The sequence below is a fragment of the Crocuta crocuta genome, unplaced genomic scaffold (genome assembly GCF_008692635.1).
Source record: "Crocuta crocuta isolate KB4526 unplaced genomic scaffold, BGI_CrCroc_1.0 scaffold318, whole genome shotgun sequence".
Classification (NCBI taxonomy): Eukaryota; Metazoa; Chordata; class Mammalia; order Carnivora; family Hyaenidae; genus Crocuta; species Crocuta crocuta.
In genome coordinates this window covers 5,658,607-5,671,364 of record NW_027531425.1, presented here as the reverse complement: position 1 = coordinate 5,671,364, position 12,758 = coordinate 5,658,607, and the positions used below count along the sequence as shown (strand labels likewise).

Below are 12,758 nucleotides of genomic sequence, written 5' to 3'. Positions count from 1 at the left end.
TAAATAGGAGTGGTTGATTTGATCTTATTGAGAAGGTGATATTTTAGCAAAGACTTGGGAGGAGGAGAGAGAGTTGTTGGTTTCATGGATACCTGGGGAACAGAAAGTATTCAATGGACCTAAGTCCAACTTTACAGGATTTTGGCATGTCCCATTTCTTAGCCTTCCTTCAATAACCGAGGTGTTATTAAAATAAATGCATGGAACGTAGTGATTCCCTAAGTCCATTGGGTCATTCCTATTCAAGCATCACTGCGGTGTTCAGCAATGCCTCAGTACTTCCGTACTCAGGCACCGTGATCTTTTACATCCAGCCATAAATGTTTATGTGCTGTGAAACCACAGCAGTGCATATTTGAAAATGAAAGGCTGTCTCCACACCATTTGCTGTATTATTAATAAATCACATTTTCCCAATCAAATTAAAGGCAAGCACTATTTCAGAGTTTTTGCAAATTGGATCAATTCAACCATCTTCATCACTGTCTGGTCCCTGCTTTCTGTACATCTCATGAGAAAAGCTTTCCAGATGAGAAAATAACGTCTCATGGGCTTGACGTCTTGCACTTCGAAATTTCTGTTTAACATTTTCAACCAGTGACCCAAGTCTTTGGAGGAAACATACCCATTTCTAGAGTTTAATCTCTGGGTATGACTCCCAGCCCCCTCTCCCTGCTGTACTCCCCCATCCCTGCCCAAGTAGGAACTGCATTAGAAGAAGACTCAGCCCACAAATTAATTTGATTTCATTTCCTTCTGAGTTTCAGAAATCAAATGGGTTTGTGCCGTTCTTTCTCAAAGCACTTCCATTCTTGCTCTTTAGAAATACTCCTTATTTCACATTTCATTTTGCCTTAAGTGCTGCCCCTGGGTAAAGGTAATTACCATTTAAAAAGTAGAGAAAGCGCATTTCTTCTCTCTGATTTTCAAAACCAAGAACACTCAGGAATAGATGGTATTTATAGTCTTTAGTATCAATTATTGCTACTTCATGTTTTGCCATCACAGCAGAATAGAAAACTCCCTGGTAGAGAACTAGTTCTTCCCTCACACCTTTCCTGCCACCCAAATTCTTCTAACTCCCTCCTCTGCCCTTTTAAAGTGAGTAACATTTGTGTCAAACCCCTCGTCTCCCCCTTTCTATCCAATCCAATGTATAACCTAGTAATGATTCATTATAAGCAGATATTCTTATTTATGATAATTGTGGAACAAATTTTTTATTTTCTGTTGTGGAACAGGGCAGACAAAATGCTTTGAACGTATCTCTGGGCTTCTTGCAATTTCTTACTCTTCTTTTTAAAGACCTAATTGGCTTTATTAAGCGATCCATGAATCCAGCAACATTCCATCTCCCAGAATTTCTTAAATAAAAGCAAAAGAAGTGCTACAAAGAAAGACCTTCCCAGAGCATGTGACCTTTCTAACAGAATGAGAAAACTATTTTAATGTGGGGTCATAGACCTATTTTTTTCATCTTCACAGCACCTATTGGTGCTGAATATGTGAGGCGCATGATGAATATTAGCTGATGGTACTAAATTAGAACCATCCAATCTGTAAGTGCTTACTTAAAACGAGTTAACTTGGACTCAGCACCCAGAGTATTAATCCCCGCCACGTTCCCACATCTCACCTACACTGCCTTACAACTTCCTGTTTTCTCTTGTGGGGCTGAGACTCCAGCCCTGGTCTTATGTTAGTAAGTCGCGATCTTACTGTAGTAGGCATGTACTGCTTCCCATCCTGAGGTGCAGGAAGATACTGAAAACATTAAGTATAATTTCCTTAGAATGATAAATACTTCCCCACAAGTGTGGGGAAACTTAGATTTTTGTTGTTGTTGTTGCTAAAGCAACAATGACACGAATACAGGATTTGGAGTATGCCAATTTTAGGAAGATCAGTAAAGCAGCGATGAAAGGAAAGAAAAGACTATAGGAATTGCAAGAGTAGAGCAATATGCGGGGTGGGTGGAATAATGTTTAAAAGGAAAAGGCATGGAGGTGGCTGAAGAAAGCAAAAAGAAAGAGAATTTCCTCTTGGTTTATAGTCTAACAACTGAACTATGGGTAGAGTATAGCTTCGTTACCAGTGCAGACTGCTTGTTCTCGGGTATTAAAATGGTGTGTGTGTGTGTGTGTGTGTGTGTGTGTGTGTTGCACACATGTGGTCTAGTTTAGAGTTAAACTGACTTGTGCTCAGGTCCCCACTCCACAATGTGCCAGCTATGTCATCTTGAGCAACTCCCCTTTCTTTCCAAGGTTGAGTGTCTTCACCTACCCAGTGGATATAGTGGAATCCGCCTCAGGGAACTGCAGTAGGAATTACAAGAACTAGTTCTGTAAAGTGCAGACGTGAAAATTAGAAACTGTCAAAACTAAGCTGACATGAAGCTGACATTTATGAAGTCAACAACCCTATGAGAAAAGTACTATGATTATCATTGTTATTATCATCCCCATTTTGCAGATGAGGAACCGAGGCAAAAAGAGGTGACGTAGTTGATTCAAGGCTAAAACACAACTAATAAAGAGTGGTAGAATATTCAGATCAAGGCAGCCTGGCACCAGAGTTTGTGTTGTTAACCAACATACCAGACTGCTTTTCTGTGTAACTCCTAGATGCTGCAGAGCTCGCTGTCACCGTAGGCTCTCAATTTGGTCTTCGTGTATAATGTCAGTGCCTGACCCCTTCTATGGAACTTCCAAGCAAAACATTCATTTCATTTTCATTGAGTCTGAATACACAAATATTTTTATTTTATTTATCATTTTTTGGGCGTTGTCTTGTAAATACATTGTAAAAACAAACTCAAATTTTCCCAGGAATATTTTAACATGTTTATTACTTACTGTTATGATGTTACTTCAGCATGAGGAAAAGGCTAGACAAAGAGAAAAAGGGTCATTCCCAATGCCACCACCCTAAATCAACTGTCTTTGTTGCGTTTTCTTCCAATTTTTGGAGAAAAGCGTTTTAAATGTGGGTTTTTCTTGCTTTTCTAAACCAAATGATTCATCTGCCACAGAAATCCATTGACCTACTACCACAGATTTGTGCAGAATGTGAACTTTGAAACAATGATAGAAGCCCGTTTCCATGATACATTGTATCGAGTTATGATGTTGATATTGTGAGAAAATTCAACAGCATTGCTTCAGTAAAGCAAAGTACCCCTATGAGCAGCTTAACACTCACCTATAGGAGAAGGAACAGCTTTACTCATTTAGTTTAAAAATATTTCTGCAGGCCTATCAAAGACATGATGGGGGGAAATTAGACACAGTCCTGCACTCAGTGTTGATAAGAGGTGGAATTTATCATCTAATGTCTGTGGTGGCCGACCCTCCCAGAGTGCTTTGTACTGTATACTTTCACAGGAAAGCTGTGTGACTTGGGTTCAGATAAAGTAGAAGGAAGGGTCAGAGGAAGAGGTGCAAAGGGAATCACATGGGCGTTTGAAGCTGTCCGGATTCCACTTCTAGAAGAAGTATCTTATTTCCATAGTAAAGGTGTTTGACCAAACTCCTTTGCAGGTTGAGGCAGATACCAGCGCTTAAATCCTATGGGGGTTAGAGGAGCAGTGACAAGGAATTTCTGGATAAAACTAAACTCTACCACCTTTTTCAGCCTCAACCGGAAGAAATATGGTACTCCCAAATCACTCACTAGTAATTTCCAGGTTTGTGGTGCCTGGGTGGCTCAGTTGGTTAAACGTCTGACTCTTGGTTTTGGCTCAGGTCATGATCTCATGGTTTGTGACTTTGAGCTGGCAGCACACAGCCTGCTTGGGATTCTCTCTCTCTCCCTCTCTCTACCCCCCTCCTGCCTCCCCCCCTTCTCTCCCTCTCTCTACCCCTCTCCTGCCTCCCCCCTTCTCTCCCCCTCTCAAAAATAAATAAATTAACATTTATGTAAAACAACAACAAAAAGAAATTTCCAGGTTTATTTATAGAATTTTCTCTACTTCCCCGTGATGATTTCTTCTGGAACAAATGAAAATGTTTATGCTGAGCATTTTAAGATTAATACATAGTAATATTAAATATGCCTCAATCTATAATATCAGGGCCATCGTCCCGACACAAAGGAGACCCAGGCAGAAATTTTTTGTCACCTTGAGCCTGCATGTGGTGTCCATGCAATGCTTGATAACAACTCTGCTAAACCAGCTAAGGAATGTGGGGCCCTGAGTGCTCTTTGATCCCGTATTCTGGCATTTTCCTACTGAACTCAGCTCATGGTAAATAATAGGGTGCATTTATTGCAACAGAAGAGGAAGATGAAGACTAGACTTAGTTTTCAGAAATAGTTATAGGGACTGTCTCTTGGAGCTTGAAGAGAGAGAAGAAAAGTTAGATAAAACCGAGCAACTTTTCTCCTAAGTCCAGCGACTAGTGTACTGCCTAGCACATTATGTTTGCTACATAAATGTCTGCAAAATTGAGTCCCTTCGTGGTTCATTGAGAACTAGAGGAATTGAAATAATCCCACTGCAAAGAGCAGTCCAGGGTACCACTACCTAGTATTAAAATGAGGATTCGGTGATTCACACCAAATTTCTTACTTAAACCTAAGGTAGCCATTATGCTTTTATTATATCTTTTAATCAGCCATCTATGTAAGTGTATGTTAAAAATCTTGTTAAGCTAAAAGGAAATAATGATTATCAGTAATATTATTAATAATATTATCAGCAATATCAGTATTATCAAATCAATTCTATATTTTTAACATCTTAGAATTATGACAAAAATTCATTTCTATTGAGTATTTAAAAAATACATGCCTGGATGGCTCAGTTGATTGAGTCTCCGACTCCTGATTTTGGTTCAGGTCATGATCCCAGGGTTGGGAGATTGAGCCTTGTATCTGGGCTCTACACTGAGCCTGGAGCCTAAGATTCTCTCTCTCTCTTCCTCTCCCTATCTTTCTTCTTCCCTTCTCCCTCTACCCATCTCCCTCTACCCATCTTCCTGCTCGCATTCTCTTTTTCTGAAATAAAAAAAAAAAATACATGCACATAAGACATATCTGTGTGTACATAATACTTTGTGTGTGTGTGTGTGTGTGTGTGTGTGTATTAACAATAGTACTTTAAAGTGGGATCACTTTCCATATTTGCATATTGTAACTAATTAACAGCAACTGTAATATCATCCCAAGGGAAAGGTCTACTGGCAACTTATTCATTATCTTCTATTATTGTGTATCATATTAAAATGACAGGCATCTTACAATGTACAAGTCATCAAAAATTTTGGCTGTTAGAACTAAAAGCAATTTAGCTAAAACTGTTTCTACCTTCATGATGAGTGAAATTTATCCAAAGGGGACATGAGCTTATAGTATTTCTTCAATATCTGCCTTGAATTTAATGGCACAAAGATTACATGTAAGAGAGCAATAAATTAATTTTACTAAGTACATAAAAGACAAGGCCAGCTGCTCCTGAAATGGGCACAAACTCTGCATCCAACAATGAAAATATAATGGTGTTTGTAATAAAATGTAAGCAAGTTGCAGATCTGTGTGCTGTTTCAGGAATAAATCACCTATCCTCCTTCGGAGCCATGCAATTTGATAAATTATCCTTGAAGGAAATGTTATCGGAGCTCCCATTTAATAAGCATGTTTGAGCTTTCAAATTAGCATGTAAATAAATGTATAGCTGTAAATTTGTTGGTGTCCGGATTGATTTCCTCAAGTTCATCTCACTAGCTATAGAATCTTATGAAACAATCTCAATTCTTATCAGTATAGTATACTCTGTTTTCAAGTATAAAGTTCTGGGAGTTGAACTTATTATTACATCCGTGTTAGAACTGCACGTGTATCAGGGTGCCTGGGTGGCTCTGTTAGTTAAGCGTCTGACTCTTGGTTTCGGCTCAGGTCATGATCTCACAGTTCGTGGATTCGAGTCCTGCATCGGGCTCTGTGCTAATGGGTCAGAGTCAGAAGCCTGTTTGGGATTCTGTCTCCCTCTGTCTCTGCCCCTTCCCTGCTCTCTGTCTCTCAAAAATAAACAAACTTTGAATGCCTGGATGGCTCAGTCAGTTAAGTGTCCGATATCAGCTCAGGTCATGGTCTCGTGGCTCATGAGTTTGAGCCCCGCGTCAGGCTCTGTACTAACAGCTCAGAGCCTGGACCCTACTTTGAATTCTGTGTCTCCCTCTCTCTTCCCCTTTCCTGCTCACACTCTTGTCCCTTTCTCTCAAAAATAGACGTTAAAATTTTTTAAAAAATAAGTATTAAAAATTGTTAAAAAGAACTGCACATACATCAAATTTTAATTAACGTGTATTTAAAAAATTAATTTAGGTTCTTGTTACAATGTACTACATTTTCAAGGAGGAGGTTCTAGTATGTGAACCTACTACATACTTGTTGGAACTACACATATATCGAAACTCCGCTAACTTTATCCTATTAATAAGAAATACTAATTCATAGCGACGTATTTGTGGTTTATTTAAGTGCACCTACCTGGCTTAAGGCTTCACTGGTGATTTTGACTAAAATATGCTCTGTACATCCTAAGCTACAGCTGCAGTGCATTCAACAATTGATTCCAAGCTTGAATTGGTAATGTTATCCCAAGTCCTCTCTTTTCTTGATAATCACAGAAGTGGGAGGCACTTCTTATCATCTAGCTTCACTGCATTATATAACGATCAGGGCCCTAAGGGATGGAGGCTTCCTGTGACTTGGCTAAGATGCTTTGTTTATACATGGCCGTGTTGACCCAGATCTCGGCCTGTCTGGTCCCAGTTTTCTTTGGCCTCTGCGACCCTCCAGGGCCTTCCCGCTATCATTGCCTCACCTATCCCATTTGTCTCTGTAGGATTTATATTATTATTATTATTATTTTCTGGAATGGTTAGACCATGTGTATAGTTGCTGAAGAATTTAAAGCTCAGGTACCACTTTTCAGTAAAGGAAGACTTCCCCGGAGTAGAGAGCTCCCTGTGAGAGAACGGGCAAAGTGACAGTGGAGACATGGCCTTTGGGCGCTACACACGTCATCACAGCGAGTCCACAGCGCTCGTCTGCTTGTCCTTTCTGCTTCCAGCTCACCGTTCCGGTCACCTCTGGACCGGCCTTTGCTTACACACATTCTCAGAAACCAAAGGAGTTCTTAGAACACTTGATGTGAAATGTAGCAGACAGATGCCAGCCTACGAACAAGGCCAGTAGGACAGTGGTGTGCTTGATACAAGAGCACACCTAGAACACACATTAACTGTGGCTTTTTCATGCGTAGTTGACTCTGTATAAACTGATTGACACCTTTGGGGGTCGTCTTTCCACCGACTCATAATTTTTCCCACTCTTGAAAAAGGTTTCTGTACACCCAGTATTCTCTAGTTAAAGCTGAAAATTCAACTCATCATATTTACACAATAAAAAAAAAATCCATTCTGCCTTGTTTTTAATTGCAAATTCTACTCTAGGGACTCATTCTCCTGCTTAGGAGGCAGCCCTGTGCCTTCTCTTGGAGAAGCAAGTGCAGTCAATTATGGTAATGAAATGTCAATAAATATAAAAATTTAATACAGTCTGCTCCGGGTGAGTGGCAGATGAGGACTTGCCTCCCAGACAAATTTGCTGCTGCTGCAAATATTAAATGCACCTGAAAGAGTATCTGGTTGCCTGAGAGCTCTCCAGTACAAAAAGGATCAGGTACCAACTGGGCTTTCCCATTATGCTATCATTGCAGCAGCCAAGCCAGTACCATCATTGACAGCTATCGCAACATCTTAACTTATTATTGTAAGCTGAACTTTTTATGTCCCCACGAGTCATCTAAGATTGGTGCATTATAGCACCTTTTTTTTTAATTTATTTTTTAAAATTTTTTAAATGTTTTATTTATTTCTAAGAGAGAGAGAGACAGCATGAGCAGGGGAGGGTCAGAGAGAGAGGGAGTCACAGACTCTGAAACAGGCTCCAGGCTCTGAGCTGGCAGTCAGCACAGAGGCCGACGCGGGGCTCGAACCCACGAACTGAGAGTATTTCTAGGAGAGAGAGAGAGACAGCCTGAGCAGGGAAGGGTCAGAGAGAGAGGGAGTCACAGACTGAAACAGGCTCCAGGCTCTAAGCTGGCAGTCAGCACAGGGCCCGACGCGGGGCTCGAACCCACGAACCGCGAGATCATGACCTAAGCGAAAGTCGGACGCTTAACCGACTAAGCCACCCAGGCGCCCCTATAGCACCTTTTTTTTTAAATGAAGAAGAAAATAAGCCGTTTTTGTTTTGTTTTCCAAATTAAGAAATTCTTTTCCTTTTTAAATGTTTATTGTTTTTGAAAGAGACAGAGGGAGGGGCCAGGAGAGAGAGAGGATCACAAGCAGGCTCCGCTATGTCAGTTCAGAGCCCAACTTGGGGTTCGAACTCAAGGACCCGTGCAATCATAACCTGAGCCAAAAGCAAGAGTCAGATGCTCAGCCAACTGAGCCATCTAGGCGCTCCAAGCAATTTATTCTTCATAATAAGATCATTGCTGTCTTTAGAGAAAAATGTATTAATAACCATATGAAAATAGTAGTCATTGCTTTGTAGGAAGCAACAAGCTTAGGAATAATCTATATGTGATTCTTTCATCATCCACAAGCATGCATTCTTGAACAATGACTACTTTAAAATATAGTCCCTTAATAAAATAAAAATGGAAACGTATCTCTGCCTTCACTTTTCTCATGCACTAGTTAATGTCATCACATGCTCACAGTATGCTATTCTGGATTCCCTTTGTATGGATCGTACATTTTTCTTTAAACTTATTTGGGGGAGTTAAGAACGTTAACCTAAGTGATAATGTCATTTCACAACAGAAAAAGATGAAAGTATAGACCTGTAAAATGTAGGTAGGCAAAATCTGTTCCCTACAAACCTTATCAAAAAGTTTTTTTCAGGGTAATTATGATACATTTCAAAATAATAGGATGTCTCAAACCATTTTCACAGGTAATGTCTCCTCTGCTATAAATCTATAGTGCAATCTGATTTTATGCACAATTCTTAAAAGTTTTGAACAAAATGTGTGTTTCTGATTCTGATGGTCATGAAAACTGTCATTCCGTGTTGCAGGTGGACTATTCCATAATAGCATCACAAGCCGGGGCCACCCTCAACAATCTCATGAGTCACGCACAGGAGTTAGTGGCAAAGCTTCGCTCTCTACAGTTTGATCAACGAGAGTTTGTGTGTCTGAAATTCTTGGTGCTCTTTAGTTTAGGTAAGGAATCCTTTCTCATTCTATGCACAACCAAATGTTACTATATGATGCCAAACTCGGAGTGTCTTGAAGTCAATACGTGTTTTTGTTCTACCAAGGTAATGCCTTTCTTTTCAAATCATGAAATCTTCAAGCATAAATATATTATTATGTATATATTTCTGCATGATTCATAGCCTGTTAGTAGATGGGTTAGGGTGTGGAAAAGGAGTTATTAGACTGGAGTCCTGAATTTTCTCTCATAATGGACATAATGAGTAGGCAGTGGCTATATAAAGCTGTGACAAAAGTTGAATGGCGGTGGCATAGGAAAGATGTATGATATCAAATTGTTGCCATCCTTCTGCTGTGGATCATTTCTATGTGCCTTTTGTTACAGCCTGCAAGCTACTGCTGTTTTTATTGTAAAATATGGAGAGTAATTAAAAACCTGTTTCTGAAATCTCTATCAGGATTAACCAGAGAATGTTTACAACCAGATGCATCACTATGCAAGTATAAAAGATGATGGTTGTCAAGGGGAAAGGATGCTTCTTTAGGAAAGCTTTGGAGAAGAAAGATAACTAAGCAAGACAGATTGGCTAAATCAAGGTTCTCAGTGAGTCAGTTGAGAAAAATCACCACTGCTTGGAATAAAAAAAGGATTAAGGAGATGGATTTTCATTGACTTCAAAGGAACAGATTTTTCTGCCTGTCCCATTCTTGATTTCTGTATTTTGTTGGCTTAATAAAGCCAACTTAAATAAACTTTTTGCCAAGTCCGTTTATTACTTATTGGCAGGCAGCTGAGGGAGGTGACTTCCCCCAAATGAAAAAAATGCAGAAATCAGATTTACCAACATGTGTTTTTTCTTTAGTCTTCAGTTAGAAGATAGTTGTGAATTCATAGCCTAAGAAATAAAACAATAAAACAAACTGCAAAGTAAAACAGATGTGTCTGCTCTCCAAATTTGGTGCTTTCGTTTTAAAATTCTCCTTGACAGTCCTGCACAACTGTTGCTAATAAAGGGATAGTTTGAAGTAATAGAACCAGAGTTAATTTTTCACATGTAGTCAACATTTAAAATAAAAAGAACATTTTCATATTTTGGAAAATGTGATAAATATAGCAAGGAGAAATGTTACTGAAAATTTAAAAAGACAACAGAATTTCATAGATGTAGTGTTCAAAGGTTTACAGTGCCAGGACTGGGTCCTGTGTGGTTTCTCTATTAACCACTATAAATAGGAAGGTTCTATTCAAGTAAGTCTACATCTTTTACCCATGAACAGTGTTTAGAAAATCAAGAGGAAGATCGCACAGGCCTACATGCTGTAATCTCACAAATCATTCTGGTTTATGGCAAGATCTTAGCCTTTTCGACTAGCACATTTGATCAGTAATTAAATGGAAAATGTGGTAATGTATGTGTAAGAAATCTTACAGCATCTTAGTGATAAAATATTTAAAGAGAGTCATGTCACTTCAATGGTATTTTAAATTAGTTGAATAACTGCATTGCATTTGAAGATGGAGAGATTAACCATGAGCCATGTTTCGTTTTCATCCCTTTTATCTTTCCTTCATCATTTTTCAAAATTATTATGTTCTCTGCCAGTACAATGGAGGTAGGGCGTGAGATGGTGGTTCTGATGTGCTTGCAACCTCTGAAATTCACAAATTACCATCCTGAACCATAGGGCCATATATTTACCAGAACCTCAACCACACACTCTCATTTAATTGAGTGTGTTCACTGTGTCAGAAGCCTGGACACCACTGAATAACTAACTCATTGTCCCTTAAACTACACCTGTTTGTTGTTTGGGGGGGGGGGGGGAAGGAAAGCATGATTTTTGTATCAGAGGTACATAGAGTTTTGTCCAAGAGTTTATTTTTAAAGAAGCAAGAAAACAGTAGCTGGCAATAAAGTTCAGGTAGTTTCCAATTTGCATATGGAAAACACTTTCCTCCAGAGAAACAATAAGTAATCTTCTTTTGACAGCTTTATTGAGGTAGGGGGCTAATTAGCCTTCAGGTACCCAGGCTAGCCTCAATAACCTGTTATTCTATAATGGGAATGAAATCCTAGAGCCACTCTCGAAAGCCACACCCAAGTCCAGAGTCAGTACCCACTGTTTCAAACCGTCAGGAGCCTTGCAAACCCTACCCCATCCCACTCCACCCCACCCCAGCCCTGTCACGTCTGAAAACTGATATGTTCTGGTCCCAGCCGAGCCTTGAGCCTCTCTGATCCTGGAGGAAAATGAGGACTTTGTGGACTGTTCAGTGGTCAGGGGCTGCGTTGAAAGAGGGCGATAGTAGTATTCTCTTTGTAGGAGATGAGACGGTGTTTCCCATCTAGATTTGGTGAGAGCAAGTAAGATGTGAGCCCAAGCAGGCACAACGTTTTAAGCCAGAAGATTGGCTGATGCAAAAGCATGAAGGCAAGTGAGCAAGATGAGTTCAAGGACTAGTGGGTGATTCAGTATGGCTTGAGGGAAGCCTCCGTTATGCCTGGAGTGGTGGGCAATAGCCCAGTAATGGAATGCCTTAAAGCATTCAACAAATGTGTACTGAGCAATTTACTAAGTTTCTGGTGCTAAGGTAGGCATTGGGGATGCAGTGGTTCACAAAAATAGGTGCCCCGGTCATTCTATGGGCAATTAGGAAGGATAGACAGATTCTTTAAAAAAGGGGTGAGGTGGGTAACATAAGTTGATTTGCTTTTCTGTTAGTGATGTGGAAAGATTACTGGAGAGGAACAAGGCTGGAAAGTATGTTCAGGGGTGGTTTTAACACATATAGGATGCAAACCATGGGATATGACACTTAGGAGGTAGAAGTCCCACATGAGTCCCAGCTTTCTGGGTGCTTGAACCAGCATAGAAAACTCTAGAAGAGGAGGTGCCTGGTGGCTCAGTCGGTTAAGCCCAACTTGAGCTCAGGTCACGATCTCACGGTTCATGGGTTTGAGCCCCACGTCGGGCTCTGTGCTGACAACTCAGAGCCTGGAGCCTGCTTCAGATTCTGTGTCTCCCTCTCTCTCTGCCCCTCTCCTGCTTGTACTCTGTCTCTCTCTCTTCCTCAAAAATAAATAAAAGTTAAAAAAATTTTTTAAAGAAAACTCTAGAGGAGCGGTAGCCAATTAGTTAAGCCAAATCAAGTTCCAGTAGCAACCATCCTCCTCCTAAAAGTCATTTTTCACTAAGACCGATTTCCTGATTGTACAAGAAGCTAATGACAGGACTGAATGTAAAAGTACAGTTGGCTAAAAATTTTCCATTCTGCTGCCTGCTTTTTTTCTCTTCCTCAAGTTTTTCTCTTCCTCAAGAGCAGATATCAATTGGTTAAGCTGATTGAAAAAAAGTAAAAGTAAAAAAATGCCCATTCTCTCAGGATATTTTTGTGTATATAATATAGTAGGCTCTGAGAGCCCAGTCTGCTAGTTGTTATGCTTTCTTAAAATACTGTTAAATTAATATGCATGTATATATATTCCCCTATGAGATAACATAATTGTTTTAATGTTTTTTT

The 12,758-nt window shown here is 39.8% G+C and overlaps 1 protein-coding gene across 2 annotated transcripts in view; it reads left to right on the top strand.

Annotated features, from left to right (window-relative positions):
* NR5A2 (nuclear receptor subfamily 5 group A member 2) overlaps window positions 1–12,758 on the top strand; it is a 130,962-nt gene that overhangs the window by 72,791 nt on the left and 45,413 nt on the right. For both annotated transcript variants that reach the window (XM_077772053.1, XM_077772052.1), the window contains one exon: window positions 9,094–9,241. In XM_077772053.1, the coding sequence (XP_077628179.1) occupies window positions 9,094–9,241 (148 nt within the window). The remainder of the gene's footprint in view (window positions 1–9,093; window positions 9,242–12,758) is intronic.